This window comes from Candoia aspera, chromosome 2 (assembly GCF_035149785.1).
Source record: "Candoia aspera isolate rCanAsp1 chromosome 2, rCanAsp1.hap2, whole genome shotgun sequence".
In the NCBI taxonomy this organism is placed as follows: Eukaryota; Metazoa; Chordata; class Lepidosauria; order Squamata; family Boidae; genus Candoia; species Candoia aspera.
This window is the reverse complement of record NC_086154.1, coordinates 80,485,554-80,512,593: the sequence shown is the minus strand read 5'-3', so window position 1 is coordinate 80,512,593 and position 27,040 is coordinate 80,485,554. Positions and strand designations below refer to the sequence as shown.

The window sequence follows — 27,040 nt, the reverse complement described above, 5'->3', positions numbered from 1 at the left end:
CAATAGTCAACAAAAAGAAATATTTCTGAAGCCTGCTAGAGCAGGCATGGAATTCTTTAATTTTCATGATCTCATTCAGACAGGATTCTTACCACTTCATAGAAATATATAAGACTTGTTTAATATAGGCTAAGAACCTTTAGATGTTCTCTTGCTTGATGTCATGATTAATTCTCAAATTTGAGACTAATCATCTTATTTCATTCACTGTCTAGTGATATTATTTATGTTGCCATTGGTTAAATATTTATGTCTGAGTAATAGGTATTAGTGGTGAAGAACTCACCTTCATGTCCTGCTTATAAGGTTTCAGAGACATCTGGTTGGCCGCTTGTTTGAACTGAATTCTGCATTAATAGGATTCATAATCTGATCTACAAAGGGAACGTTGATGTTTTTAATTATTATTTCACTTTTTCCACTTCTTACTGGCACTGAAAACTACAGTAAGATGTTGCTGTTACTAATGTAGATAAGTAGTGATAAACTATGAAGAAGAGCATGTATATTAAATATGACCTTAAAATTAACTTTACATATGCCATGGCTTTTTAAGGTTAGCAGCTGGTTGTATTCCTGTCTCAATGATTTCCTGTGCAATAATGGCCTAAAGATTAAAATTACTCAGGAAGCACAAGTCAACATTTTTGTACTGTGGCTTGTGACTTGAAATGGATGTTTTCCATCCATTTTCAAACAAAAAAAGGAGAAACTTTTCTTAAACCATAATTTCCAACATCAAGAATTGCCAAGGGTGATGAGACAATATATATAGATCACACACAGACACTGACGTATGTCCCCATACATAACACTGGCTGTGAGAGAGAGAGTTGATATTGGAGAGTCCCTCCTGTTGGGGGAGATGGGTGGTGGCAAAAATTTGAATAAATAATAATGTTGGTGATGATTTGGGGACTTCAGTCGTTATTTAGGCTTTTGTGGCTCAAATGTAAACAACTTGGATACATTTGATCTGCTTCAAAACTACTTCAAAGCCATTATTTTACAAGTGCTTCTCTTTTGCTCCCTCTGCTGGTCTTTGTGGCTAAGTTAGGCTTATGGCTGCAACTTCACAATTTCCCAGTATGAATTGGAAGATGACTTCCTTAGGCAACTTCATTTGCAGAATGAAAAAGGTAGAGCCATTCTAAGGTGTTTTGACCTGTATCAGTTTAGTTGTTTTTGTGCATCCATCTGAAGCACTCTTGTACACAAAGAGAAAGAGATCTTCAAATAAGTTTCAGAGCTTGTATGTGATCCTCTGCCATATCACAACCTGTTCTTGAAAATGAGGTCTAGAACTGCTTTTCTAGGAACACAAATCCAGAGTTGCCTTGAACACGTAGACTGATTTTTATAGTTGCTTGTGTTCTGCCTCTTGGCTACAGTGAATGCACTGCAGAGTTTGTTTGTTTGTTTCATGTCACTGAATTATATACTGTTTTCATAGAACTACAGCTTTCCCAAAACACTGAATAATGATCTCTGCTGTTGCATATACATCGTTTGTACCCTGATGCTAAATATGTTTTGAGATTTTCATTCTAAAACCATGTTTGCTAAGAATCCTCTACACCCTTGGCTCTTGGCTACAATATCTTTAGAACCAAAGTCGCATTTGTTAAATGGCATGTTTCTCTTTGACTTCTAGCATCCTGTTCTGGATGAACCAATTGCAGAAGCTGTCTGCATTATCGCAGATACTGATAAATGGACAGTGCAAGTGGCCAGTAGTCAGAGGCGAATCACTGATAACAAACTTGGGAAAGATGTGCTCGTCTCTAACCTTGTCTCCAACCTGCTTCATTCCACTCTTCAACTTTATAAGCATAATTTATCTCCAAATTTCGTAAGTACCTGGGCAACCAGGCATAAATCCAGTTTAACCTTGAATGGAATTCTGCAATTTCTGTCACTCTGCTATCCTACAATACTTGCCCTCTCCCCAAAAAAAGCAAAATGTTTTTGGTCCCTTTGATTCCAATTGAATTTATTTTCTATGTCAACTCTACTCACGCTTACAAACTTTGGAACTGCCCAGAAAACTTAGTGATTCTTCAACTTCTGATTGTTTCCCAAGACTGATGTTTCCGCATAGAACAGCAGAAGTGAATGGAGGTCATGGTCCAAAATAATGGTTCCCAGTACATCTAAAGCTCCCACTCTCAGGTTTTGTTTCTTATGCTGAATGAATAGGAAATTGCAGACTACAGACTATTTAATTTTCATATTTGAATGTATAACTCCAATAACTGGAAAAAGTTATGAAATTCATCAGAGATGGAGACAATCTAGTCAGTTGGGAACAAATTAATATTTACTCGTTGCTTGCCTCTTTTCCTTTATTTCTTCCTGTGCCCTTCACAACCATTCTACTTTTCCTATATCATTCTTGATTTTGAAAGTAGCTTCTGGTAGGCATTATGACAATTTTTTTTTAAAGAATATAGTATGTATCCAATCAGAGGCTATTTTGAAAGCTGATGATAATGTCAATAATGAAACTAAATCAGATTGAGGATAATGCCTCATTCTGCACCTTTTTTTTTTTTGCTTTATTTCAGAAATACTTGCCAATATTTAGCAAGATAAGTTTTAATGCATGAAAGCTTTTCATTAAGTATCTTCCTCCCAGTTTGAGGTTATCACTAGTCATATATAATTTAGCTATCATTTGACAAAAGCCCAAGTGGGAGGTGGCATATTTGGCTGTGCAACCTATTGTAAGCAGTAGTTCAGAGGCTAATAAAGATTCAGGAGATGGTTTGGGAAAGAGGCAGCTGCTAGGTTTTCCTTGATCTGTAGAGATGTGGTTTTTCAAGTCACAAGCCACAGTACAAAATGTTGACTTGTAATTCATGAGTAATTTTAATCTTTAGGCCATTATTGCACAGGAAATCATTGAGACAGGAATACAACCATCTCACAGGATAGTTGTTAAGAAGAAACAGTGTAAGTCTTCACACTAAGATATTGCAGGAGATGAATAAGCTTTGTATGAATAAGAATTCAGTTGCTGAAATTCTGGTACCCCTTTCCTTCCCCTTTCAGTAGTTAATGAAAGCTTTGCAAGAATCTTGTTTGGGAGACTTACCTTTGGTTAAGTTATCTATCAAACTTTGGCAGCTATCAAAGGTTAACACTACTAATATCTAATATCTTTACTGATTATGACTACAAATATAGGCACGTTCAGATATTTATGTGCCTAAAATACGGACAATATGATGAGGTGGATTGTGGGCTGAAATAGGGTACTAGTTTGTGATGTTATTGTTTCTTTTTTCATTTGTCCCTAGTGTATCATGCACTTAGAAGATCGGTTGCAGGAACTGTATTTTAAGAGCAAAATGTTGTCGGAATATCTCAAAGGCCAAATGCGGGTTCATGTGAAGGAGCTGGGAGTAGTACTGGGGTATGCTTTCTATCCAATACAGTTTCTTTGTCCTATTTACTTGTTTATTCTGAATATACAACTTGTTGGGCTATTTGCAACAAATGTTTCATACTCAGGAACAAGGAAAGCATCAGTGACTTGACCTGCAATTCTGATCTCATTTGCTTGCACACTGAACTTTTTCCAAAGATAGCATCCGCATTGAGTTGCAAAATTTTAAATTATAACCTACTTGGAACAGGAAAGATAGGTTCTAGGATCAGCAGCTGCTTGGCTATTAACTCCTGTCAGAAGCAAAGAGAACTTTAGACAAAAAGGATCTATCTAAGGGCAGCAATTAGAGCTGGTTGTTGGTAAATTACAGGAAAATTTTTGGGAGAACAACACTTTGTATGTCTATCTCAATATATTGTTCTTAATGCTGGCCAGTCCTTAAAGCTATATTTATAGGAAGCATATAAAATCCAGACCAATACAAAGGATATATTTTCTTGTTTTTTCCTTTCTTCTTTGGTTGCTATTTGTTCACACCTAACTTTAAGAAAGCATTCTAAATTTAAACCCAGTGGTTAAAATCTGTGTGCATGAAAATATTCTTGAATTGCATCCATCCACTTTGATTCCCAAGACAGCTGGAAACAATTAAATCTTTAGCAAAGCAGATCTGTCACCAGACAGGTCCTGGGGAAATTGTTTCTTGTGACAAACAGTCCAGTCATATATATTTATGAAATAAGCATTTGTGTTCTTTAATTACAAACATATTCATAGGTTGTGTGATGATGAACGGTCCCCTGTGCAAGCCCTGAGTCATGTCTGACCCTTTGGGGGGGATGCCACTTCCATGACATTTTCTTGGCAGACTATAACAGGGTGGTTTGCCATTGTTCATATTATTCATTATTATTCATTATTATTATTATTATTATTCATAGGTTACTGCAATATATTTAAAACACCTTGACAGTTCAGATAAACTTTATGTTTTAATAAGCTAACTACAAGTACTTTAACATGAGAAAAGTCTAATGAGCTTTAGAACATTTCAGGTCATGCTGGTTGTTGATAATATTTCTTTGTCTTTTAGGATTGAATCCAGTGACCTCCCTTTACTGGCAGCTGTGGCAAGCACCCATTCTCCATATGTTGCCCAGATTCTTCTCTAAAACACCAAAAGGGCAAAGACAATAATTCTATTTTTATAAAATGGAAGATGAGGAAACAGACATGAACCTCCATTTTCCAGACTCTTGCTTGCTTGCAGGCAGGTGAATTGAACAGCCTGCCAACTTGATAATGTGCCTCTGCAAGTGAACACAAAATGTACAAACATGGTCCCTTTCTTTCCTTGCCTATTCATTTAAAAATCAACCAACCAACCACTTGAACAGAGATTCAGATTGCTAAAGAAGACACTAGAGCTCGGAGTATTGTACATGGTTTGGATAAGGATTGCCAAGTGGATATTACTGCAGACTGTTAAATTACAGGATCACCAGAATGAAGAAAGCCTTCGCAGCCCTCCATAGTGCTGTTGGTGTTTGTGCAAGGGAATGGAACCAGCTGATGTTTGAGGCCAATCAGGAGAATATTTAAAATGCATAATGATGAAGCTCTTTTTGTAACCAATTCAACTGCATTAGAAGTACAGTGAAATGTTTATTTCTTAAAGGCAGGTAGGAGCTGGGAAGGTAGCGTGCAGTTCTTTCCATAGGAGGAGGCCTGGGTGTAATGTGTGTGTGAGTGTGTGATATTGATTGAGAATGAATGGATGAATGAATATATTCATTCCTCAGTTTGGGTGTGAAATTGACATTATGCTTTTGTTGTTCTGATGTTGATGCTACTTTTCAAAAACTCCAGAAAACAAATATTTGGTTTTTTATTAAAAAAAAAAAAAAAAAGGAAGAAGCTGAACAAATTTTCTGTAATATTTTGTTATAGTTTTTTTTAATAAGAATTTCTTTCCCTTGATCATGCTTCATTTGGGATGCAGTAAAGAAAAACTAGGTGCTGTTAAAACTATTTTTTAAAAAAGAAGAGGTAAGAGCTTTATTACATACTGAAGTTCCATTGGTTTCAGAGTATTTTTTAAAAATTCAGAAGATAGTGTAATACTGAGAATTTATACCTTATAAATTATGATACAATACAGAGTTAGAATGCTGGAAAAAAATCTCTCCCGACAAATTTTAGACTTTAAAACTCAGTTTGTTTGCATTGTATTAATTGTTAGGCAGGCTACTCTGATGAGACCACTTTTCTAACCTGTTTATTAAGAACTGGCTTACAATATAATCATATGCATGTTTGCTTTGAAGTAAGTCCCAGGGAATTTAATGGGATTTATAAGTTTTATCCAACTGTGTCCTCTGGCAAGCTCTCTGTGCCCACTTGCAGTCCCTCATACATCCTCCAAATTGGCAGAAGGTTTGGAAATGTGGAGTGGGGGTGTAGAAAAGGAAAGTGCAACTGTGCCATCCCTTTATCCCATGTTACTGTTTTGGTCATGATTAAGCAATAAAGAATTCTGATATGGGACCTATAAGTTATAAATATATATATATTGTAAATCAGCCTGAAGAGCCCTCTAGATGTCTTGGAGCTGTAACTCTAAGAATTCCCAGCCAGCATGGACTTCTGGGAGTTGTGGTCCCAAAAGATGTAGAGGATTTCAGTTTGGGGACAATGCTATTATCTTGAACCAGCTTTACTACCTCAGGTTAAATAAGGGGATATGGATTAAAAAGGTTTGATACTTTTCCCTGTATCTAGTCAAGCATCAACAACATTCTGAAGTACTTTATTTTGTGATATGTTGAATCCCATATTCAGTGAAAATCAAAACACAGTTTTCCTAATTCATACACACACGAAGCCCTTTAGTTGTTGATTTTTTTCCTTTTATTTTTTGAGGTTGCGAGTGACTTTCCTCCTTGCCTTTGCTGGAAAGCGTATGTCCACATTGCCACTGTCTGTAGTAAACACAGTTCTTCTGCTCCTGTTTTGATAACACTATTGCTATGTACTATGCCTGTATTCACTGGATTAGGTCTGTGACATCACTAATAATAGGAGAAAACCCCATCCAACCTTCTATGCATTTGAGAACTTTAAAACAATTTCAGCTAGAGAAGCCAGAGGGTATTTTTATGAATAATTTATTTTATTGCACAATGGCCTGTGCAGCCTATTAAAATTTAAAACAATAATTGGACAAGCCTACAACTATCCTCTGTTGCAAAGCCCTATCAGTTGTTAAAGGATGCCTGCTTCCCCACTCTTCCTGCTACCTGATTACTTCTCCAGCATTTGGAGTTTTTGTTTTTTTAACTGGACAAGTTTACCACCTTGCACAGCAGCAAGATTTCTCCTACCCCTCTTCATATTCACTTATTTTTTGCCCCATTACATTTGAATACTTGCCCCAATAGGCAGGACTGGGGCTAACATTACAGCAACAACTGCTTCTTAAAAATGAATAGCAATTAATTTAGTTCTAAGCTAATCATAAATTAGCATTCTGTCTGTTGGAACCCTTACAGTTGTAGATGCAGGGGGATGGCTTTAGCATTTAAATTGTCCAACCGTTGTTTTCTTCAGAACAAATGTGAAGATAAGAAGCTTTGCAAATCAGGCTGCCTCCCCAATGAACATAATGTGAAAACAGGTTGATTTTAGTGCAGATGTCACTTCCTAATGGCTGCACTGAATGTTGCAATTAAGTGGACATAACATTTGCCTGTTGTAGTTAAAATTAACTGGGCTTGGGCTGGTGATTAAGGTAGCCCCAGTGAATGGCAAACATGGGCTCAACTCTTCTCATATCTTAATAAAAGGAAACTGGGTAAAGATAAATGTATGGTTAGGTTTTTGTCTATGTGGTTCTCATCAAGTGCAATCAAGTTTATGCTTTCAGTTGTACTAAAATTAAATATTTTAACAATGTGACCTGAAAGGCTGCCCCAAAACAGAAGCTGAAACTATTAAGGGAAAAGGGTTTTCCAATGGTCAAGGGCGCCTGAGTCATAATATATTCTATGCTTCCTCCCCCGCCATTGAGAAATAATTTGCATTCCAGTTTGAATATAGATCTCTCCCCTCCCCTCATCCCCCAAATAGATCTTGCAGACAATCACCTTCTGCATGTTTGGTGAAGAAACCGCAGGTTGCAAGGATTTTCATGTTGAAAAAAATGAATTTGTTGGGTGCGCTGATAAAGTCTGCACCACTGAAAGCTATAATTTTAGCCCAGTGTAAGTCCCACAGGGGTTTCCACATTGCTGCTTCATGCCAGCTGCTGTGACTATACTGTATTTTCCCCAATATTTTTTTGCAAAAAGAAGAGTTTATATCTTAGGCTTTTGTTCTCTTCAGTCAGCTTTCCTTTCCATCTTCATTATTATGAAGTGAAGGTCATAGGTACACAAGATGGTAGAAGACAAACAATCATTTGCATATCTAAAAGTATCTAATAGCAGCCCTGTGTGGTTCACATGTAAAGCCAGGATCGTCTGCTGTTGCCATATATAGTTTGTCCTTTATCAATTTGTCCTTTATCAATTTAATTTCCAGATTAAAACTAGAATCCCAAACACACTATATTCCATTTTAGTTTTCCTCCTATGGTATTGAGAAATTGAGCTGTTGATTGCAACTTTATCTCCAGTTTTTCTTTGGGCTTCTGTTCTCAGCCACAGAGGCATTCTTTATAGTACAAGTGGATTTAAGATATTCTGCTAGGCTATTTTCATGTTGTAAAATACAGGAAATTCTGTTGGATCAAAGAATTTGCTTGCTTATTCTCCTTCTGCTTCTGCATTGTGTGACAGCTGTGTAGTTACTGTGTTACCTTTCTTGATGGTGGCTATTGGTGATTTGGAGGCATCCATTCAAACTGCTTCCTGGGTGAACTCATCACACATAACCAGGGCCTCTAGATGGGGAGGTTTTTCCATTGTAGCAGTGAACTGTATGGTCACTGGCAATTTTAAAGGCTTGTAAGATTATTCAAGCAGTAAGTATTGCCACTGATGTAATTTCTTCAAAATCATTAGATAATAAGACATTACCCACCAACTCCAAACATTTGGTTAATTTGATTTTTTTAATGGTTTTGTTACTCATTCTAATTATATAATGGGAATAGTTACTGTGCAAAAAGTATGGCATGACAGCATGCTTTCCTGTGACTGATTACTTGTATATGGTACATGAAATATCGAGGTACTACATACATCTATCTGGATTTTAATTTTTTTTCTAAGGGAAATATAACAGCACCGTAGCATTGACCTCATAACATATTATGCTTTCAGAACAATGTATATACAAAACTAATCTTCTTGATTTTTTTCAATATTTCTAATGCCCATTAATATGTCTTAATTTTAAGGCTGAAAATATTTAAGTATATTGTACATACATGCTAACAAAATTATTTCCAGTGGAACTTGCAAGTGCAAGATTGTTAAAAAACAAAGGGAAGGGGGAATCCGAAACAGGATTTTTAAATGTAGCCTTTTAAAATCTGTATGAGTTAAAACAGATTTTTAATAGGGTTTTAATTGTTTTGTTTTCAGTCTTCTCTAAATTATATAAATGGTGTTATGTGTTTTCTGCTGGATAAAATGTACATACTTGTTATCTTTTGTGTTTTTCTGTAATATATACATACACATACACAAATGTACATACATATCTCAAGATGTGCACTTGTATTATAATAACTTCCCAGTTTTAGGGGAACTTTGTGCAATAAATACAAGATTGTCCCTTTAATTGCTAGTTGTTAACTTTGTCTTATTTTATTCAGGGTGGCAGAATGTTGGTGGACAATGTCATAATCTAGAATTATTTCAGATATAGCAAAGTCTCATCCCTTTTGTACCTGCATCAATGTCACAGGCACATACAGAAGGGCAGGGCTTTGATTGTGATGCCTGTTTTGACCTCCATCCTGCAGCACTGCTGCAAGTAAAGGTGCACAGCTATTTGCGAATAAAATGGGAAAATGCATGCCAGGAATATGAATTGGCATTATCAGTGTATTCTTTTAGGACACCTTTATTGCTTACCTTGGATTTTGGACAGACACAAGACTAAATGTGACCTTGGCAATTTCCAACCACTGCTGCTTTCACAAGTCATTCAGACCCACCTCTTTTTTCCCAGAGGCCTTCAGAACCAGGGAAGAAGAGCAGAATGATCATATGCTCTTAGGGGAGGCATCACCTGGGGCCCCCAAGGTTTCCTTGAGCAGGCTGATACTTCTTTAGCACATTTGTGCTATGCTTCAGGTTGAGGCCTCACCTTTTAAGGTGGACATCCAACTGCATTGCAACTATTTCTGAGGTGAGGTTTTGAATGTTGAGCAATGCTGCCCTTACTGATAGGGAAGCAAGAGTTTTCTCCTACATAATTATCAGGAATGGAGGAGGGGTCATCTGATGAGAAGAGTAGAATATGCTATTGAAAGCACCAATGGGCAGGATGTGCAAATCATTAGACATTCCTGTTGGAAAGCAAAAAGGCCTTAGAAACATTGTTGTCACTTGGGAGGGGATGTTCACTGGTGAAGATGAAGCTTTTTAATGTCTACTGAGTACTTCTCTCTCTTTCTCCCCTCAAGTTCATCTAGTTTTGTTCTCCTCTTCAACTCAACATACAGTGCAATAAAACACACACAGCATCTTGGAGTGAAGGGCTTGTAACTCAGTGCTCATGTGCTCCGGAAGTTACCAATTGATCCCTAGCATTTCTATATAAGGTGGGAGAAGATTCCTGGTGGAAACTGATAGTGAGCCAGATAAATTCATTTGCTGTGAGAGAACCTCCTATGTGAATCTGTAGCATTGTTTCCCATCAGAAGTCAGCCAAAATATTTTCAGAAAGTTCTTTAAAATTTCTAAGCAAGAAAAATTGGTTTAACTTGGTTTGGGACGTGCAGGTGGATAATTCTAGCAGTATTTCTATGTGGGGCATGGATGTGGCATGGAGTTGTGTTGGGAAGAAATTCAGGAACTGATCTCAAGGTCAGGCATGCTCTTCTTTCTTAACGCTTCATTCAGCACTTCTGGCTGCATTATTGGAGTACAACTTTTATTCTATTCCCCTTCTGCTATTTTTCTTTGTACTGAGTGAAGAATAAATAATGACTATTACTACTACTACTACAACAAACTTTTAAATAACAGATTCTGGCCATTCAAAACATTTTCCATACTTTCTCCCAGGACAGTAATGCTTGCCTTAGTCCCTTATAAGGAAGGGTGAAACTAGTGAGAGTGGCTAGCCTAAGACTAGCCTACTGTAGCTGGGTTAAATACTACATTAAGCATGTTCTCTAATCCCAGCCCTTGTAGTTTGTGAGCCATGAATTGTGATGGAAATAGTGATTAATTTCACACTAATGATTATAGTTTATTTTCATTTATTTATGGTATTTATCTCCACAATTCACTAGGATTCTAAGTGATATACAACACCCCAAATAGATAAAACAATATAGTAACATTACAATACAATACAATGCAGAGTAGAAAAAAATCCATTCTGGCACCAGTAGCTCCACACTGATCAATCCTCCAAAGGCTCTCCAGAAAATCCAATTTTTTACGATCTTCCATAAGGCCCTGAAAGTGGGAGCTTAAAGGGTTAAGCTAGCCCAAAGATGGAGAGCACCCACCAACATCCCTTACACCTTCTCCCATCATACCATGAATGGAAGGGCACCCCCAGCAGGTATCCTCTGATCACCCAGCGTGGGCAGGCAGAATCTACCTGGGAGAGGCAGTTTCTTAGATACCCAGGCCACGAGCCATATAGGACTTTGTAAGAAGTCATCTGCACCTAGAATCACACTCAGAAACACACCAGCAGCCATCACAGCTCCCATAGTGTAATGGTGTAATGTGGCAGTGCTCAGCTGCCCAAGAAGCACATGGTGCTGTATTTGGACTGGCTGAAGTTTCCAAGTGATTCTCAGAAGCAACCGCATATATACAGTGAATTATAGTAATCTAGCGGCAAAATGCCAAGGCCATGAGTGATGGTTCTCACTGCATCCTGATCCAAATAATGCCACTTTTGATATATCAGCTGGAGCTAAGCAAAGGCCTTCCTAGCCACAGCTTCCACCTTCTTATCAGGTTGGAATAGCGAACCCAGAAGGGCCCCCAAATTGCAAGTTTAGTACCTCTGAGGCAGCATAACTCCATCAAGAGTCAATGTTAGTAATCTCCTGGACTTGGTAGTTTTTTGAATTAATAGCCATGAACATGAGAAATCCATGTGCCTCTATGCCTTGTATTTGTTGACTATGAGAAAGCATTGAACAACATAGAAATGAATGCAGTGGTGAATGCCTTGAGAAATTGATGAGGTCTACACCTGATTGCTCAAATCAATACATGAAGGCTGCTTGATCATCATCACTCTCTTATCACCCAATTTACATCCCAATACATTGAGGTGACTCAATCTACCCAGTAAAGTTCTTTATGGCAGCCCTTGAAAAAAATTTTTAGAGGGCTCAACTGGGGAGATAAAGGTATCAGCACTGATAGCAAGAAGTTCATCTATCTCTGGTTTACTGATGACAATGTCCAAGAAGCTGAGTAGTGCCTAAATGATTTTAATGTGGTGAGTAGAGCAGTTTGCCTGAAAATCAACAGGAAAAAGACTCAGTACAAAACCAGTTCTGCCTGTATAGTGAAAGGAAACCAGATGAGTTGATAGAGGATGTCAATTCTCTACCATCTTGTTTTATATCTACCTCATCCAGAAGATCAATGTCTGCACATAATCGACCAAGAGATATTGCACTGAAGAACTGTGGCATGTCTCAGCTTTAACTGCATAAAAGAAATACTACAACAGGTGGGAAACCCCAAAGCAAGAGCGGGCACCTTCAACACCAATTATACCCGTGATGACCTACAGCTCTGAAGTGTGGAACCCAAGCAGAGAATTTTAGAGTTACCCAGCACATAACGGAGAGGTGAGTGCTAAAGATCTTGCTCAGAGATCAAACATGGAAGATAGACATTTTTCCACAAGACTTTAAAGTCTTTGAAGACTTCAAAGATGTCATCAGAGAAGCACTAGAATGGAAATACAAAAGGGCAGGGCATGTCATATGCATGCCTGGTAACAGATAGCTCAAAGTATGTCATTCCATATGATGGCCCTATAACTTCCTACACCCATGTCAGCTCCCTACAAAATGGAGAGATAGGATGCAGAAAGCTATTGGTCCCAGCCGAAACACTATAGCAATGGAGCACGTACAGTACAATTCTGTTGGAATTGTCATCTGGGGAGGTGAACCTGCCAGAATGAATATGACAACTGAATTAATGATGTGTCCAAGTGAAAACTGCGTTTCTGATCATAGGAGGGACTCTCCATGAAAACTGACTTAATGTCTTCTTGAAGACCATCTTAGAATACTTTTCAAATTATCAATGTCTTTTTTACCTCAAGTTTACCTTAAATAAGTTTATCTTAAATCTGATAGAAAAAGATCATAAACCCAGTCTGTATCTTCCAAGGAAGTCTAGAGGTTTGTTTAAAAGAAGAATTTAAAATACTTCAGATCCCTTACTTGTAAGTGCTGAAATTATTTCAGAATTGTTTGCTTCCTTGTACTAAGTTATTAAAAATAAACAATGATGGCTGGCTCATTTAGATTAATCTGAACAACAGCCATATTTGTGAATGGATATGTTGCTCTTACTACAGTTCTGGGTAAGGGAATAATAAGGAATTCCTAGAAATATATATCAGTCCTTTTCCTGAGTTTTCTGACAGAATGACCTACAGTGCGCAGATACACTGTACCGGCAAGGGATCCTCACAAATACTGGATTTTATAAGATCTGTGCTTCAGGAGGTAACTGGAGCATTCTTCAAACTTCTTACTTGGACCAAGTTGCATATGAGGACACAGAACTTGAGAACAAAGAGCCTCTTGTTCATACTTAGAATTTTTCAGTATGATGAAAACGTACATGAGAAATTTCAGCAAAGCTCACACACAATAGAACCAAGTTGCAAAATCACAAGAAATGTCCCATGAACAATAGCTGTAAAGATGTAACTTCTCACAGCTCAGTTCAGAGTTGACACATTTGCTGAAGCCTCTCAAATCCCCAGAGACATCAAGAATATAACATCCCAGCTGGATCAGATCAAATGCCTTTCCCAACCTAATGTACTCCATATGTTTTGATGCTACTATTCCCAAAATTCCCAGACAGCACAGTCTATCTGCTCCAGCATCCTTGATCATAAAAGGTCTACAAAATGTCTACCTTCAGCTCATAACATAAGGATAATGGCACCTTCCCAGTTGTTCCCCAGTAATAATGTTCAGAGGCATAACCATCATATTATTCAAATCAATTAGTCCCCTTTGAAATAAGGATAATAATAATTGCAGCTTGAACTAAGAATGTAAAAGAATTCTGCAGTGGAATAAGTAGTAGAGATAAGTAGACTTCCTCATTGCATTGCATTGCATTTCCTGGAATCAAAATCTTTATTACAGTCATTGACCAGCAGACATTTCCCGTAAAATTGCTCCACTTACAGCACTTCCACAAATAATATATGTAGGTAGGTATATTAAAATTATTTGTACATCTAAGAAATAAAATCAAATCCCCAGTGCCCTATAAACAATCTAATTCATTTTTCTCCTGTTTTTTTTCCATCAAAACTATAAGAAATTACTAGATCAAAAATCTGCTCTTGAAAGTGGCTGCATAAACAGAGACATTTTACCAATCTACATTCCTTACCTTCCCGAGGAAACAAATGCAGTTTCTCTATGAACGATATGAAAAAGTGCTTCCTTCTTTTGTTTTAGTCTATGGCTCCAGGTAATCAAAATACTGGAGTATTTTTGAAAGAAGGAAGAGAAATTCTTTCTACCTCTGGGTTGTTGTTGGTTTTTTTGGCCACTTACTTTTTCTTCAGCCTTTTAAAAATGGTGCTTCCCTTTCCTGGACAAAACGAAGTGAAAACTCTGTCAACATGTGGAGAGAGGGTATGTCCTTATATAATACAAGCTATTTGTTCTTTGAATAAAGTACTGCAGCTGCTGATGGTAGATAACTATAGGCTGTTCCCATCCCTTTCTCATGGCTGCCTCTGAATCTCTGGGCATCTGCCACCTTGTTGAAGGGTTGAGATGAAAGGCTATCAACAATGCCACCTTCACACCACTGAAGTTTAGAATATAATGTTGTTTGGTGCAGTGGTTGTTAAAGGCGCTGAGCTAGAAACCATGAGACTAGTCCCACCTGAGGCACAAAGCCAGCTGGGTGACCTTGGGCCAGTCTCTCTTTCTCAGCCCTAGGAAGGAGGCAAGGGCCAACTACTTCTGAAAAATGTGCCAAGAAAACTGCATGGATTTGCATGTAGGAGTCAAGACTGACTTGGAGGCACAAAACAAATAAAATAAGCCCCATTTAAAGGGAGTTCTCTGTATTTTTAAACAGCAGCATACACACTTAGCTTTGACTAGTCTGTTTAAGACTTGCAAATCAATCAATCAGCAGCTAGGAGAAACAAAACCAAACCCAAATAGCAGGGATACAGTAAAACACAGTAAGCTCCTAAAAGGCGAAAAACAGCCCTACTGCTCTTTTTTAAAGGGCTGGATGAAAGACACGAGTGACCTGACTGAACATCAAGCTGACTCTTCTGCAAAACCCGCAGCCTGCACCAAGCCACACCTGATTCCCAGTGGAGAAGCAGTGATGATGGTACCTCCTTGTTCCACCTACAAAAGCCAACTAGATGGTCAGTTGAATCTGGCTGTGGGGAAAAGCTGCAGGAGCTCAGGAAGAAGAGATAGAAGGAAGGGGGAAGGAACCCCATCCCAGAATCTGTTGCTCACTGCAATGATCTCTCTCTGCTGAGGGTTGAGGACCCCATCACAGCTTGATAAGCCCTCCATGGGGCTTTTTATATCTGATAGAGACATGCAGATGAAGCATTCAAAGGGAAAAAAAAAAGAAAAATGCGGAGAAAATAAAATTCTCATTCCTCCATGTTTGTTGTTTATTCATTTAGTCGCTTCCGACTCTTCGTGACTTCATGGACCAGCCCACGCCAGAGCTTCCTGTCGGTCGTCAACACCCCCAGCTCCCCCAGGGACGAGTCCGTCACCTCTAGAATATCATCCATCCATCTTGCCCTTGGTCGGCCCCTCTTCCTTTTGCCCTCCACTCTCCCTAGCATCAGCATCTTCTCCAGGGTGTCCTGTCTTCTCATTATGTGGCCAAAGTATTTCAGTTTTGCCTTTAATATCGTTCCCTCAAGTGAGCAGTCTGGCTTTATTTCCTGGAGGATGGACTGGTTTGATCTTCTGGCAGTCCAAGGCACTCTCAGGATTTTCCTCCAACACCACAGTTCAAAAGCATCAATCTTCCTTCTCTCAGCCTTCCTTATGGTCCAGCTCTCGCAGCCGTATGTTACTACGGGGAACACCATTGCTTTAACTAGGCGGACCTTTGTTGTCAGTGTGATGTCTCTGCTCTTCACTATTTTATCGAGATTTGTCATTGCTCTTCTCCCAAGGATTAAGCGTCTTCTGATTTCCTGACTGCAGTCAGCATCTGCAGTAATCTTCGCACCTGTAATGATTGCCTATTCCAATAAAAGGAGTCTCATCAGTAGTTACTAGAGAAAACTAATTTATTGAATGAATAGTATGCAAATTACGAAGAAAGCTGAGAATGAGCAAAAGCGCGCCAAATGCAAACTTAAAAAGCCTTGCTCCCGTTGCGAACCCTCCCCTCAGGCTAGCATAGCAACCACCCCCCCCAGATGCTAGCAACCGTTAGAATCGGCCTGAGAAAGTAACCTTGAACAGCAGAGATAACCCAAACATACATTCCAGAAGATCACAAGTCAGCACAAAGGAAATTTACCAGCGTGGCCAGGCAGGCACGCAACTGCAGATATGACATGTGAAACGTTACGAGGAACCATAAACATCGGAACGGGAACATGACAGCACCTAGAAATACAGTCTTTCACTGCTTCTACATTTTCTCCCTCTATTTGCCAGTTATCAATCAAGCTGGTTGCCATAATCTTGGTTTTTTTGAGGTTGAGCTGCAAGCCAGCTTTTGCACTTTCTTCTTTCACCTTCATCATAAGGCTCCTCAGTTCCTCTTCACTTTCAGCCATCAAAGTGGTATCATCTGCATATCTGAGATTGTTAATGTTTCTTCCAGAGATTTTAACTCCAGCCTTGGATTCCTCAAGCCCAGCATGTCGCATGATGTGTTCTGCGTACAAGTTGAATAGGTAGGGTGAGAGTATACAGCCCTGCCGTACTCCTTGCCCAATCTTAAACCAGTCTGTTGTTCCGTGGTCTGTTCTTACTGTTGCTACTTGGTCTTTATACAGATTCTTCAGGAGGCAGACAAGATGACTTGGTATCCCCATACCACTAAGAACTTGCCACAATTTGTTATGGTCCACACAGTCAAAGGCCTTAGAGTAGTCAATCAAACAGAAATAGATGCTTTTCTGAAACTCCCTGGCTTTTTCCATTATCCAGCGGATATTGGCAATTTGGTCCCTAGTTCCTCTGCCTTTTCTAAACCCAGCTTGTACATCTGGCAATTCTCGCTCCATGAATTGCTGAAGTCTACCTTGCAGGATCTTGAACATTACCTTACTGGCATGTGAAATGAGTGCCACTGTTCGATAGTTTGAACATTCTTTAGTGCTTCCATTTTTTGGTATGGGGATATAAGTTGATTTTTTCCAAGCTGAGGGCCATTCTTGTGTTTTCCAAATTTGCTGGCATATAGCATGCCTTACCTTGACAGCATCATCTTGCAAGATTTTGAACAGTTCAGCTGGGATGCCGTCGTCTCCTGCTGCCTTGTTATTAGCAATGCTTCTTAAGGCCCATTCAACCTCACTCTTCAGGATGTCTGGCTCTAGCTCACTGACCACACCGTCAAAGCTATCCCTGATATTTTATCCTTCCTATACAGGTCTTCTGTATATTCTTGCCACCTCTTCTTGATCTCTTCTTCTTCTGTTAGGTCCTTGCCATCTTTGTTTTTGATCGTACCCATTTTTGCCTGGAATTTACCTCCGATGTTTCTAATTTTCTGGAAGAGGTCTCTTGTCCTTCCTATTCTATTGTCTTCTTCCACTTCTGCACATTGCTTGTTTAAAAATAATTCCTTATCTCTTCTGGCTAATCTCTGGGATTTTGCATTTAATTGGGCATATCTCCCCCTATCACTGTTGCCTTTTGCTTCCCTTCTTTCTTGGGCTACTTCTAGTGTCTCAGCAGACAGCCATTTTGCCTTCTTGGTTTTCTCTTTCTTTGGGATGTATTTTGTTGCCGCCTCCTGAACAATGTTGCCAACTTCTGTCCAGAGTTCTTCCGGGACCCTATCTACTAAGTCCAGTCCCTTAAAGCGATTCTTCACCTCCACTGCATATTCCTTAGGAATATTAGTGAGCTCATATCTAGCTGATCTGTGGGTCTTCCCTAATCTCTTTAGTCTGATCCTAAATTGTGCAAGAAGAAGTTCGTGATCGGAACTACAGTCAGCTCCAGGTCTTGTTTTTACCAACTGTATGGATGTCCGCCACCTTTGGCTTCAAAGGATGTAGTCAATCTGATTTCAGTGTTGTCCATCTGGTGAAGTCCATGTATAAAGCCGTCTCTTAGGTTGTTGGAAGAGAGTGTTTGTTATGCAGAGTGAGTTGTCTTGGCAAAATTCTATCAGCCTATGTCCTGCTTCATTTTGTTCTCCCAGGCCATGCTTACCTGTAATTCCAGGTGTCATTTGACTGCCCACCTTAGCATTCCAGTCTCCTGTGATGAAAGTAACATTTCTTTTAGGTGTGTTGTCCAGTAGGTGCTGCAGATCCTCATAGAACTGCTCTACTTCAGCTTCTTCAGCATCTGTGGTTGGGGCATATATTTGGATCACTGTGATGTTAGATGGCTTGCCCTGAATTCAAATTGAGATCATTCTATCATTTTTTGGATTGTATCCAAGCACTGCTTTAGCCACTTTACTATTAATTATGAAGGCTACTCCATTTCTTCTGTGGTCCTCTTGTCCACAGTAGTAGATCTGCTGGTCATCTGATGTGAAGTGGCCCATTCCAGTCCATTTCAGTTCACTGATGCCCAGAATGTCTATCTTGAATCTTGACATCTCACCAATAACCACATCCAATTTGCCCTGGCTCATAGATCTTACATTCCAGGTTCCAATGGTGTGTTGATCCTTAGAACATCGGATTCGCCGTTCCCCACCAGCACCGTCGGCTGCTAGCCATCCTTTTGGCTTTGAGCTAGCTGCGTCATCACGTCTGGGGCTAGTTGAACTCCTCCTCTGTTCCTCCCCAGTAGCATTTTGACCATCTTCTGACCTGGGGGTCTCATCTTCCGATGGTATAGCGACATATCTCTGGTTGTACTGATCCATTGAGTTTTCACGGCAAGAATACTGGGATGGGTTGCCATTACCTTCCTCAGGGATCGCATTTAGTCTGAACTCTCTGTCATGTCCTTTCCGTCTTGGGTGGCTCTTCACGGTTTAGCTCTTGGCATCATTGAGGTGCTCAAGCTCCAGCACCACGACAAGGCAACGATCCTTTGCTGAAGTCATTCCTCCATACTGAATTCTATAAAGCAAAAGACAACATAAGAAATGGGGGATGAAAGAAGCCTAGATCAAATGGATAAACTACATGCTTATTATACATCTTCAGTAGAAAGGCAACATTGACCAGCTGCAGAAGCTGAGAAATTACAGGACAAACCTGGTTATCATATACTCTGTGTGTGTGTGTGTGTTTGTGTGTGTGTGTGTGTGTATCAATTATATGGTCATTACAGCCAAATAATGGCCCAATCAAGTAGTTGGCATAGTGTACAAGAACATCTGCACAGTGTACGGGCCAGACCTTCCCAAGTACATATGGAAGATTCCACAGAAGGTTGTGGAGAATGACAGGGCTAAGATCCTGTGGGACTTCCAGATCCAGATGGACAGCAGGTACTGGCCAATCAACCAGACATCGTGGTAATGGACAAGGACCAAAGACAATGGTGGTGATAGATGTAGTGGTGCCAAGTGACAGCAACATCAGGAAGAAGTAGCTGGAGAAGTACCAGGGCCTGAAGCAGGAACTAGAGGGGATGTGGAAAGTGAAGGCCAAAGTGGTCCCAGTGGTGGTAGGGGCACTTGGGCTGTGACTCCCAAGCTGGGAGAGTGGCTCCAACTGATCCTGGGAACAACATCAGAGCTCTCTGTGCCGAAGAGTGCAGTGCTAGGAACAGCTAAGATACTGCGCAGAACCCTCAACCCCCCAGGCCTCTGGTAGAGAACCTGAGGTTGAGGAAGACACACACCACCCACAGGCGTGAGAAGGGAATTTTTTAAAAAATTGGTAAATATAACAATCAGAAGACATGATGAAAAAGGTAAAGGTTTCCCTTGACGTAAAGTCCAGTCGAATCCGACTCTAGGGGGCGGTGCTCATCTCCGTTTCTAAGCCTTGGAGCCGGCGTTGTCATAGACACTTCCGGGTCATGTGGCCAGCATGACGACTCGGAACGCCGTTACCTTCCCGCCGAAGCGGTACCTATTGATCTACTCACATTTGCATGTTTTCGAACTGCTAGGTGAGCAGGAGCTGGGATTAACAACGGGAGCTCACCCCGCCGCGCGGTTTCGAACCGCCGACCTTCCGATCGACAGCTCAGCGGTTTAACCCGCAGCGCCACCGCATCCCTATCATGATGAAGTACAACCAAAAATATAACAGTGCTAATAAAATCAGAAAAGAATATACAGAATAGTGATTAAATTAGTGACATTTGTAGAAACTAAAAATATATCCAGAAAGTGCAGAACTAGCTCAATCCTCTAACATATTATTAAATCTAGCTATATAGACCATCTATTGCTGCATCTTCTCAATTTTGGTACAATATGTTATTTCTACAATACAATGGAGATTTTAGTAACAAGTAATTTAGCTTAAGATCTAAACAAATTTAGGTCTTATAAATCAAACACCTTGATGTAAGCTCTTCCTTCATTTTTCATTTCATTTCCAATTTTATGTTTAATTTTGAAGAAAAGTCAAATAATCATAATGTTTGTAACATTAATATTTGAAATTGACATTATTTTTTTTTAAAAAACCAGCCCTGCTTATGAGCAACATTTTGAGCATAATGTGTGTGGGAAAGTAATATATAAAAGGAAGTCATTTTAACAGTGGTCTTGAGCAGCATACTGTGGAAATAGCTCACTAACACAAGGTCAAGGCAAAAGTACCTGTTGCTTTTATGGGAGGGGGAGACCATCTATGCTCGTGTGAGTTGACTGCTCCATTGCTTTACTCCTCCCTCAAGCAGTCTTCTTTGATACCCTGAGCCTCTGGCATCTTAGTGAAACCACATCAGAACATCTGCTGCAGGAAAGATGTGAAAGGGCTTGAGTCTGCCCACTCAACCATCTGCAACCATAATCCCATCTCCTGCAATTTTCTTGTCTGTCAGTATGATTCATAGTTTCATATCCTATTTTATAAATCAGAATTGTTATCAGTGAGGTGGAGTACCACACTGCCTTTCTCCCCATCAGGTTCATTACAACTCTCTTACCATTTCCTTTTGATGAGCTTTTTAACCTCTGTTCCAGAACAGTCACTTCCCTTTCTACTGCCTTGGTTACAGGAATGCTAAGTGGAAACTACTTGGAACCACTAGAGGTCAGGAGTTGCATCTAAGATTTGCAAATTGTGGTTTCTTTCCTTGTTCAGTTCGGCTTATGCAACACTGCATGCCCCAGTTCTCCCAGTTCAAAATCAGTTTTGACTGCACATAGACAGAATGATTGGCAATCCTTGTGGCCTTTTTCTGACTTGCAGAAAAGTCAGTAAAAAGGGAATTTTAGATAACCGCAACTGTAGTTGTCCATTCTTGTTTTTTCTCCCTAATGTAAATTCATGTGACCTGAAGTATCTTAGCTGTTTATCATGCTGTTTTCCAGATCCCAATCCATCTGTTTTTCAAGACTTTGCAATGTATGTTTTATGAAATCAGAATACGCTCACTATTTTTGCAAGTACATTCTGACATTCCTAACATTTCTACTGTGGGGTGTGTGCTTATTTCAGGCTTGATTGCTTTAGGTTGGCCAAAGATGAAAGTTTATTGTTGCTGTTCTCCTCTCCATGAATCTGACCCTGCAAGGGTCATAACTAACAATAGCTGAATGTCCTTTCCTGGTCCCTTCACTACTGTCCCCAATAAAATGGAATGCCTTGCTAGGACTTTACTCCCTTACTCCTGTATTGCCCTGTATTGGATAGTGATGGGAGAAGATAAAAAGAATATATCTATGATGGTACAGCAATACATCTGTTTAAGACCTAAAAAATAATTCGTTAAGGTTATTTGACAATACTGAAGTTTGCTTAAACTGCTGTTGCTTCAATGTTCTACCACAAAAGATGGAGCTTTAAGGATTTTTTTAAGACAATAGTACTGAAAAGCTGCAGGTTGTTTTCCTTAATAGAAAGTGATATAGTGTACTGAATCTCTTTTTTTCAGTGTCAGATCACTCGCTCTGATGATGAAGAAAAGCTCTACAAGGTCTACCCTCTGCTTTCCAGGAGATACATGGTGGGCAATGATTCCTGAGATGCATGTGGCTCCTGAATTTCCCTTTTGTAAACTTTGGGCTCCCTCTTTGACTGATGAAATATAAAGCACAGTTTCCTTCCATGTTGAGATTGCAAACAAAGGAAAACAGTAGCATAAGCCCTTAAATAAACACATCTTTGTTAAGAAAGAAAGAAAGAAAGAAAGAAAGAAAGAAAGAAAGAAAGAAAGAAAGAAAGAAAGAAAGAAAGAAACCCTCCCCAAATTAATCCCACCAAACAACCAAAAATCTATTTTGTTATGATCCCCCCTATCCACATCTGTGCTCATTCTGATTTCTACTTCTGTTGAAGTAAATGGAGAATGTGGAAGATATATTTTGGATGTTGAAGCAGGATAGCTAGTTGAGGACCTCATATGGAACTGGCTGAATGCTTAAGGTGACCTCCATGTATATAGTCCAGATAAACCATTGCTGATTTTGTCCATCATTTATTTGAAAAAAAAAAATGGAAAAAGGAACTGCATTCATCACTTGTAAATCAATTATCTTTGATTTCTACACTAAGATGATTGATTATTGCTGATGATCAGATTACTACGGATATGAAGATTTGATTTTAACATGGTCAGATGGTGGATTGGATTCCTGTGTTTTATGCTGGGATGAGCTATTTTGGCTGTTTTGAGCCCCAAAATCTCTTTTACCACACTAGCTTGCTAAATGTACGATGCTTTCTTTGTGTAGGCTATAAACTTTTCCATAACAATACATGTAGCACACTAGGCAATGCCTCTTCCCTTACCCTTTCCAATCCCATTCATGGAGAAACACTTGAATTTTCTACAGCATATGAAATGCACGTGATCCTGTGAAATAAACTAGCAGGTTTTTATGCAGTAGGCTTACTTACAGCAGGGAAGCTGCAAAAACATGTACAACGCTTACTGTTTACAGATGAGAACAAGAGATAAGTAAATGCTCTTTTACTGCAAGGATTAATATATAATGCAGATGAATTTTTCAGGGAAACATCCAGAGAGAATGTGACAATTACAACTGTGTGGCCTGTGCTCTAATTATTAATGACTGAATTCATTTTATTTCAACGTTCCATTTTTCTCAAATAGTGCAAATAATTTAAAGGAAGGTCTTGCACTTCGTCATTTTAAACTGTGTTTCTGGGAAAGTTAGAATTCTGCTGAAACTCATCCATCTGCAGTGGACTCCAGGAATATAAATGGAAAATAAATATGTTAATCACTCCTGAAATTAGAAGTTAATGAAGGGGGAAAAAAAGCTCTGAATAAATTTGATATTATTTTATAAAGTCTTAAATCCTTATGGGTAAGGAATCTTCTTCTGTAGCACCAAACTGCTTTAGAAATATTCTGTTTTCTCATCATCTCTGTTCCATGTGAAATAAACACTAGCTTGCTTACTTGGGCAATAGAGTTGACTAAAATACAAATGAGGATTTTTTACAGCATATAGTATAATTCAGCCTTCCAGACAGTTGATACCCTCCAGATGTGTAGATTTGAATTCCCCAAATTTTCAGCCAGGGCCATCTCAAGAGTAGCTCAATTGGGAAAAGTTGTTATCCTTTACATATGATTTTTTTTTCTTCCTAGCATTTTTCCCGCATTTGCAGGGTCCACTTTTTTCAGATCAACCAAATGTTGATCCATTGGTTGCGACAGGAATTAACTGACTGGCTTGTCACCCAAGCCTGACATTGTGGGCTGAGTGACTGGCCCAAAGTCACCCAGCCGGCTTTCATGCCTAAGGCATTCCAATACTCCATCAAACAACAATTTTCATAAGAGAAGCCTATTAGTCTCTCCATAAGTCCTTTATAGAACAGTAGTTGATCCTCATTTGGGGCATAAATTCCCAACATCAGACTCTTAGTCCCATGCAAATTAACTTCCACTTCAACAAATCTGCCATGCTCATCAGTCAACACAAGTTCTGGTTTTAGTTGGGGATTTATATACAAAACAACTCCATTTCTTCTTTTAGTTCTTGCTGAAATAAATTCTTCACCCAAATTTTTATAAATCAAATATTTTTGTCCTTTTTTCTAAAAATGTGTCTCTTGTAGGCAAATTATATCTTGTTTCAATTTTTTCAGATAATGATTTTGAGGAGCATCTGCTCCATTTATATCCCATGTTAAGCAGCTGTAATCCATAATCAAGCCAAAAATTTAGAAAAATCAATACCTGTAGCGCTTAGTTCAGTATCAGAGACTATTCACTGATAAGCCAAAACTGTCTAGGTTTGCATAACATAGTAGAATACACAAGCTATAAACAGCCAGCAAATTCCCTTCCCCCATGCACTGATGATGTTATTTATCCAGGTAACGGAACGTCTGAATGAAGCGAATTAAGCTCAAAGAACACTTAGAACCTAACAGTCAAATGCAATTTGCTTTGCTGTTATTATATTTGCTGTTTTCCAAGTTATTATAACACGCTAAGCCAATGCCAGATGCATCACATTATATCTGAGGCACAGACAGCAATTGCACATGACTTGGAATTCCAGGTACCTTTCTCCAGGCATTCACATGTTAACACCCTCCCACAATGCGGGGGTGGGGGGACGGGGGAGGGAATACATGTAAACAGCAGGAAGGATGAAGGCCTCTTTCCCTTCTAGCTAATTTTTGACTGAAAATCCTTGCCCAGCTTCTGCTACTCAATAAAAAAAGATATGGATATCATTTTCCCTCCCCCCTCCCCCCGCCGGTGGAAACGTAACTGAGAAGTAAGTCTCCTCAGAATGAGAAAATACAACTCTTCTTTCACACTCCAACATGTTTTAGGGACATTTCAAACTCTACATAACACAGAAACATAGATTCATATTATAAATCATGCTCTCATACAGATGGATCAGATCCATTTTCTGGAATTACTTCACTGCTTCCTTCATATTTTATTTTTGTTTAATAAAGGTTGACATATTTGTCAAGTAAAATATCTGAGAGAAGTGGGAGAAGGTAGAGAAAAAGAAAACAGGACAAGCGGAAATAGAAACAGGAGCAGCTAGTTCTGTCTGGAACTCCTGCTTTATGATTAGAATGAGTTGTTAGTGAAAAATATATATATATATATATATATATATGCAGAACTTCATGTGGATCTGGTTTATATGGGTGGCGCACTGAACACAGAAGTTGCCAGTTAGCATCAGAATATGAATCATTCAGTCTTATGATCTCCTCTTTCCCATTTTTTTCACTGCATGCATTTCCATTGCTCTGTTCTTCCATATAAATAACCATATCATGTATGCTACACGTATGTAAATCCCTTGTTTAGAAATTACACCATAGGACAGACTTGGTTTGCCAGCATATAAAAGCTCCAATCTTATCCCTTCCTATGCAGAAATAAGCTGCATTAGACCTGAAGGGATTTACTTTTGGGCACATTTTTAAGAATATCTCCCTTGGAAGATAGGTCTGCATCCTAGATACCAGGATTCATTCGGTGTTTGCCTTCCTGATGTTGCTTGCTTATAACCTCCACTATTAATAGTGATGACTATGAGTTGTAATTCACAACATTTGGAGAGCCAAAGGTTTTCCCTGCTATCTAGGACTGAAAAATACCTTGGAGAACATCCACTCAAATCTCCAGTCCCCCGCACTATTACAGCGTCTGTGACGGCCATTCAGACTCTGTTTAAACAGCTCCAGTAAATGATATTCCATCACCTCCTGATGTAGTCTATTCCATTTGTGAACAGCTCTCACTGTTAGGAAAATTTTCCTGATGTCCAGCTAAACTGTAGCTCCTTGTGATTCACATCCATTGCTTCTTGTCCTCTCTTCTGGAACAGTGCTGAACAGTTCTGCCTTGTCTTCTGCGTGACGGCCTCTCCGATGCTTGAAGACAGCTATCACGTATCCCCATCGTCTTCTCCAGGCTAAACACCTCTAACAGCTCCAAACCTTCTTCATGTGCTTCTCCTTCTATTCTAGATGTTGTCTGACCAATGCAGAAGACAGAGGAAAATGACTTGATTTGTGCTCACTAGAAATAACTTTCAGACACATAGTAGACTGTACTACAAAAGAATGAATGAAGATAATTTCATTTTGCCTAATCACTGGACTTCTGTGCATGTCCGTTGAATAGAAAGCGTCTTTATAGATGTATGGAAATAACCTTGAGAAAATGATTAAAACTGCTCTTGTAAGGAGAATGTTTCATATTGGAGAGACTAAACATGCTTTTAAAAAATCATGCATGACTCACAAACTGATGATTTCATGACTATCCTTTTGTTTTGCTGTCACCCCTCAGTCACCACCATTGTTACATCACCCCTCGCTTCCTTCCTCTGGTGCTGTAATGCAATTGTTTAACCAGATTACCTTCCTATACATGATGCGCCAATTTGTTTTTGGTTTAATACAGCCTTTCTCACCTTGGTGCCTTTCAGCTGCTTTGCAACTACAACTCCAATATTGGCCAGGAAATTCAGAAACTATAGACCATGGTTTAATACATGCTCCCCCTGCCCCCCCCCCCAAACAAATGATTTCCATTCCTCAGTAGGGTTTTATATATTATCTGGATTATCTGGACCCTTTTCAGTCAGGATTCAGGCCCGGCTATAGTACCAAGACGGCATTGTTTGCACTTGTGGATGACCTTTGGAGGGCTCGGGATGGGGGTGGTATGTCCATCCATCCAGGCCCTTCTGGGTCTCTCAGCAGATTTTTGATACCACCAACCATGGCATCTTGCTCTGGGGATTGGGAGTGAGGGGCACTGTCTTGTAGTGGCTCTCCTTTCTCCGTGGCCAGTACCAGTCAGTGCTAGTGGGGGAGGAGAGGTCGAACCCTAGGCCCCTATTATGTGGGGTGCCTCAGGGTGGGGGTCTCTCCCCTCCTATTTAACATCTATATGAAGCCTCTGGGAGAGGTCATCCA

The 27,040-nt window shown here is 39.4% G+C and overlaps 1 protein-coding gene across 2 annotated transcripts in view; it reads left to right on the top strand.

Annotated features, from left to right (window-relative positions):
* Positions 1–9,181, top strand: part of FNIP1 (folliculin interacting protein 1) — a 104,279-nt gene extending 95,098 nt beyond the window's left edge. For both annotated transcript variants that reach the window (XM_063292320.1, XM_063292319.1), the window contains 3 exons: positions 1,655–1,852; positions 3,303–3,418; positions 4,488–9,181. In XM_063292320.1, the coding sequence (XP_063148390.1) occupies positions 1,655–1,852; positions 3,303–3,418; positions 4,488–4,566 (393 nt within the window). In that variant the 3' untranslated portion in view covers positions 4,567–9,181. The remainder of the gene's footprint in view (positions 1–1,654; positions 1,853–3,302; positions 3,419–4,487) is intronic.
* The last annotated feature ends 17,859 nt before the right edge of the window (positions 9,182–27,040 follow it).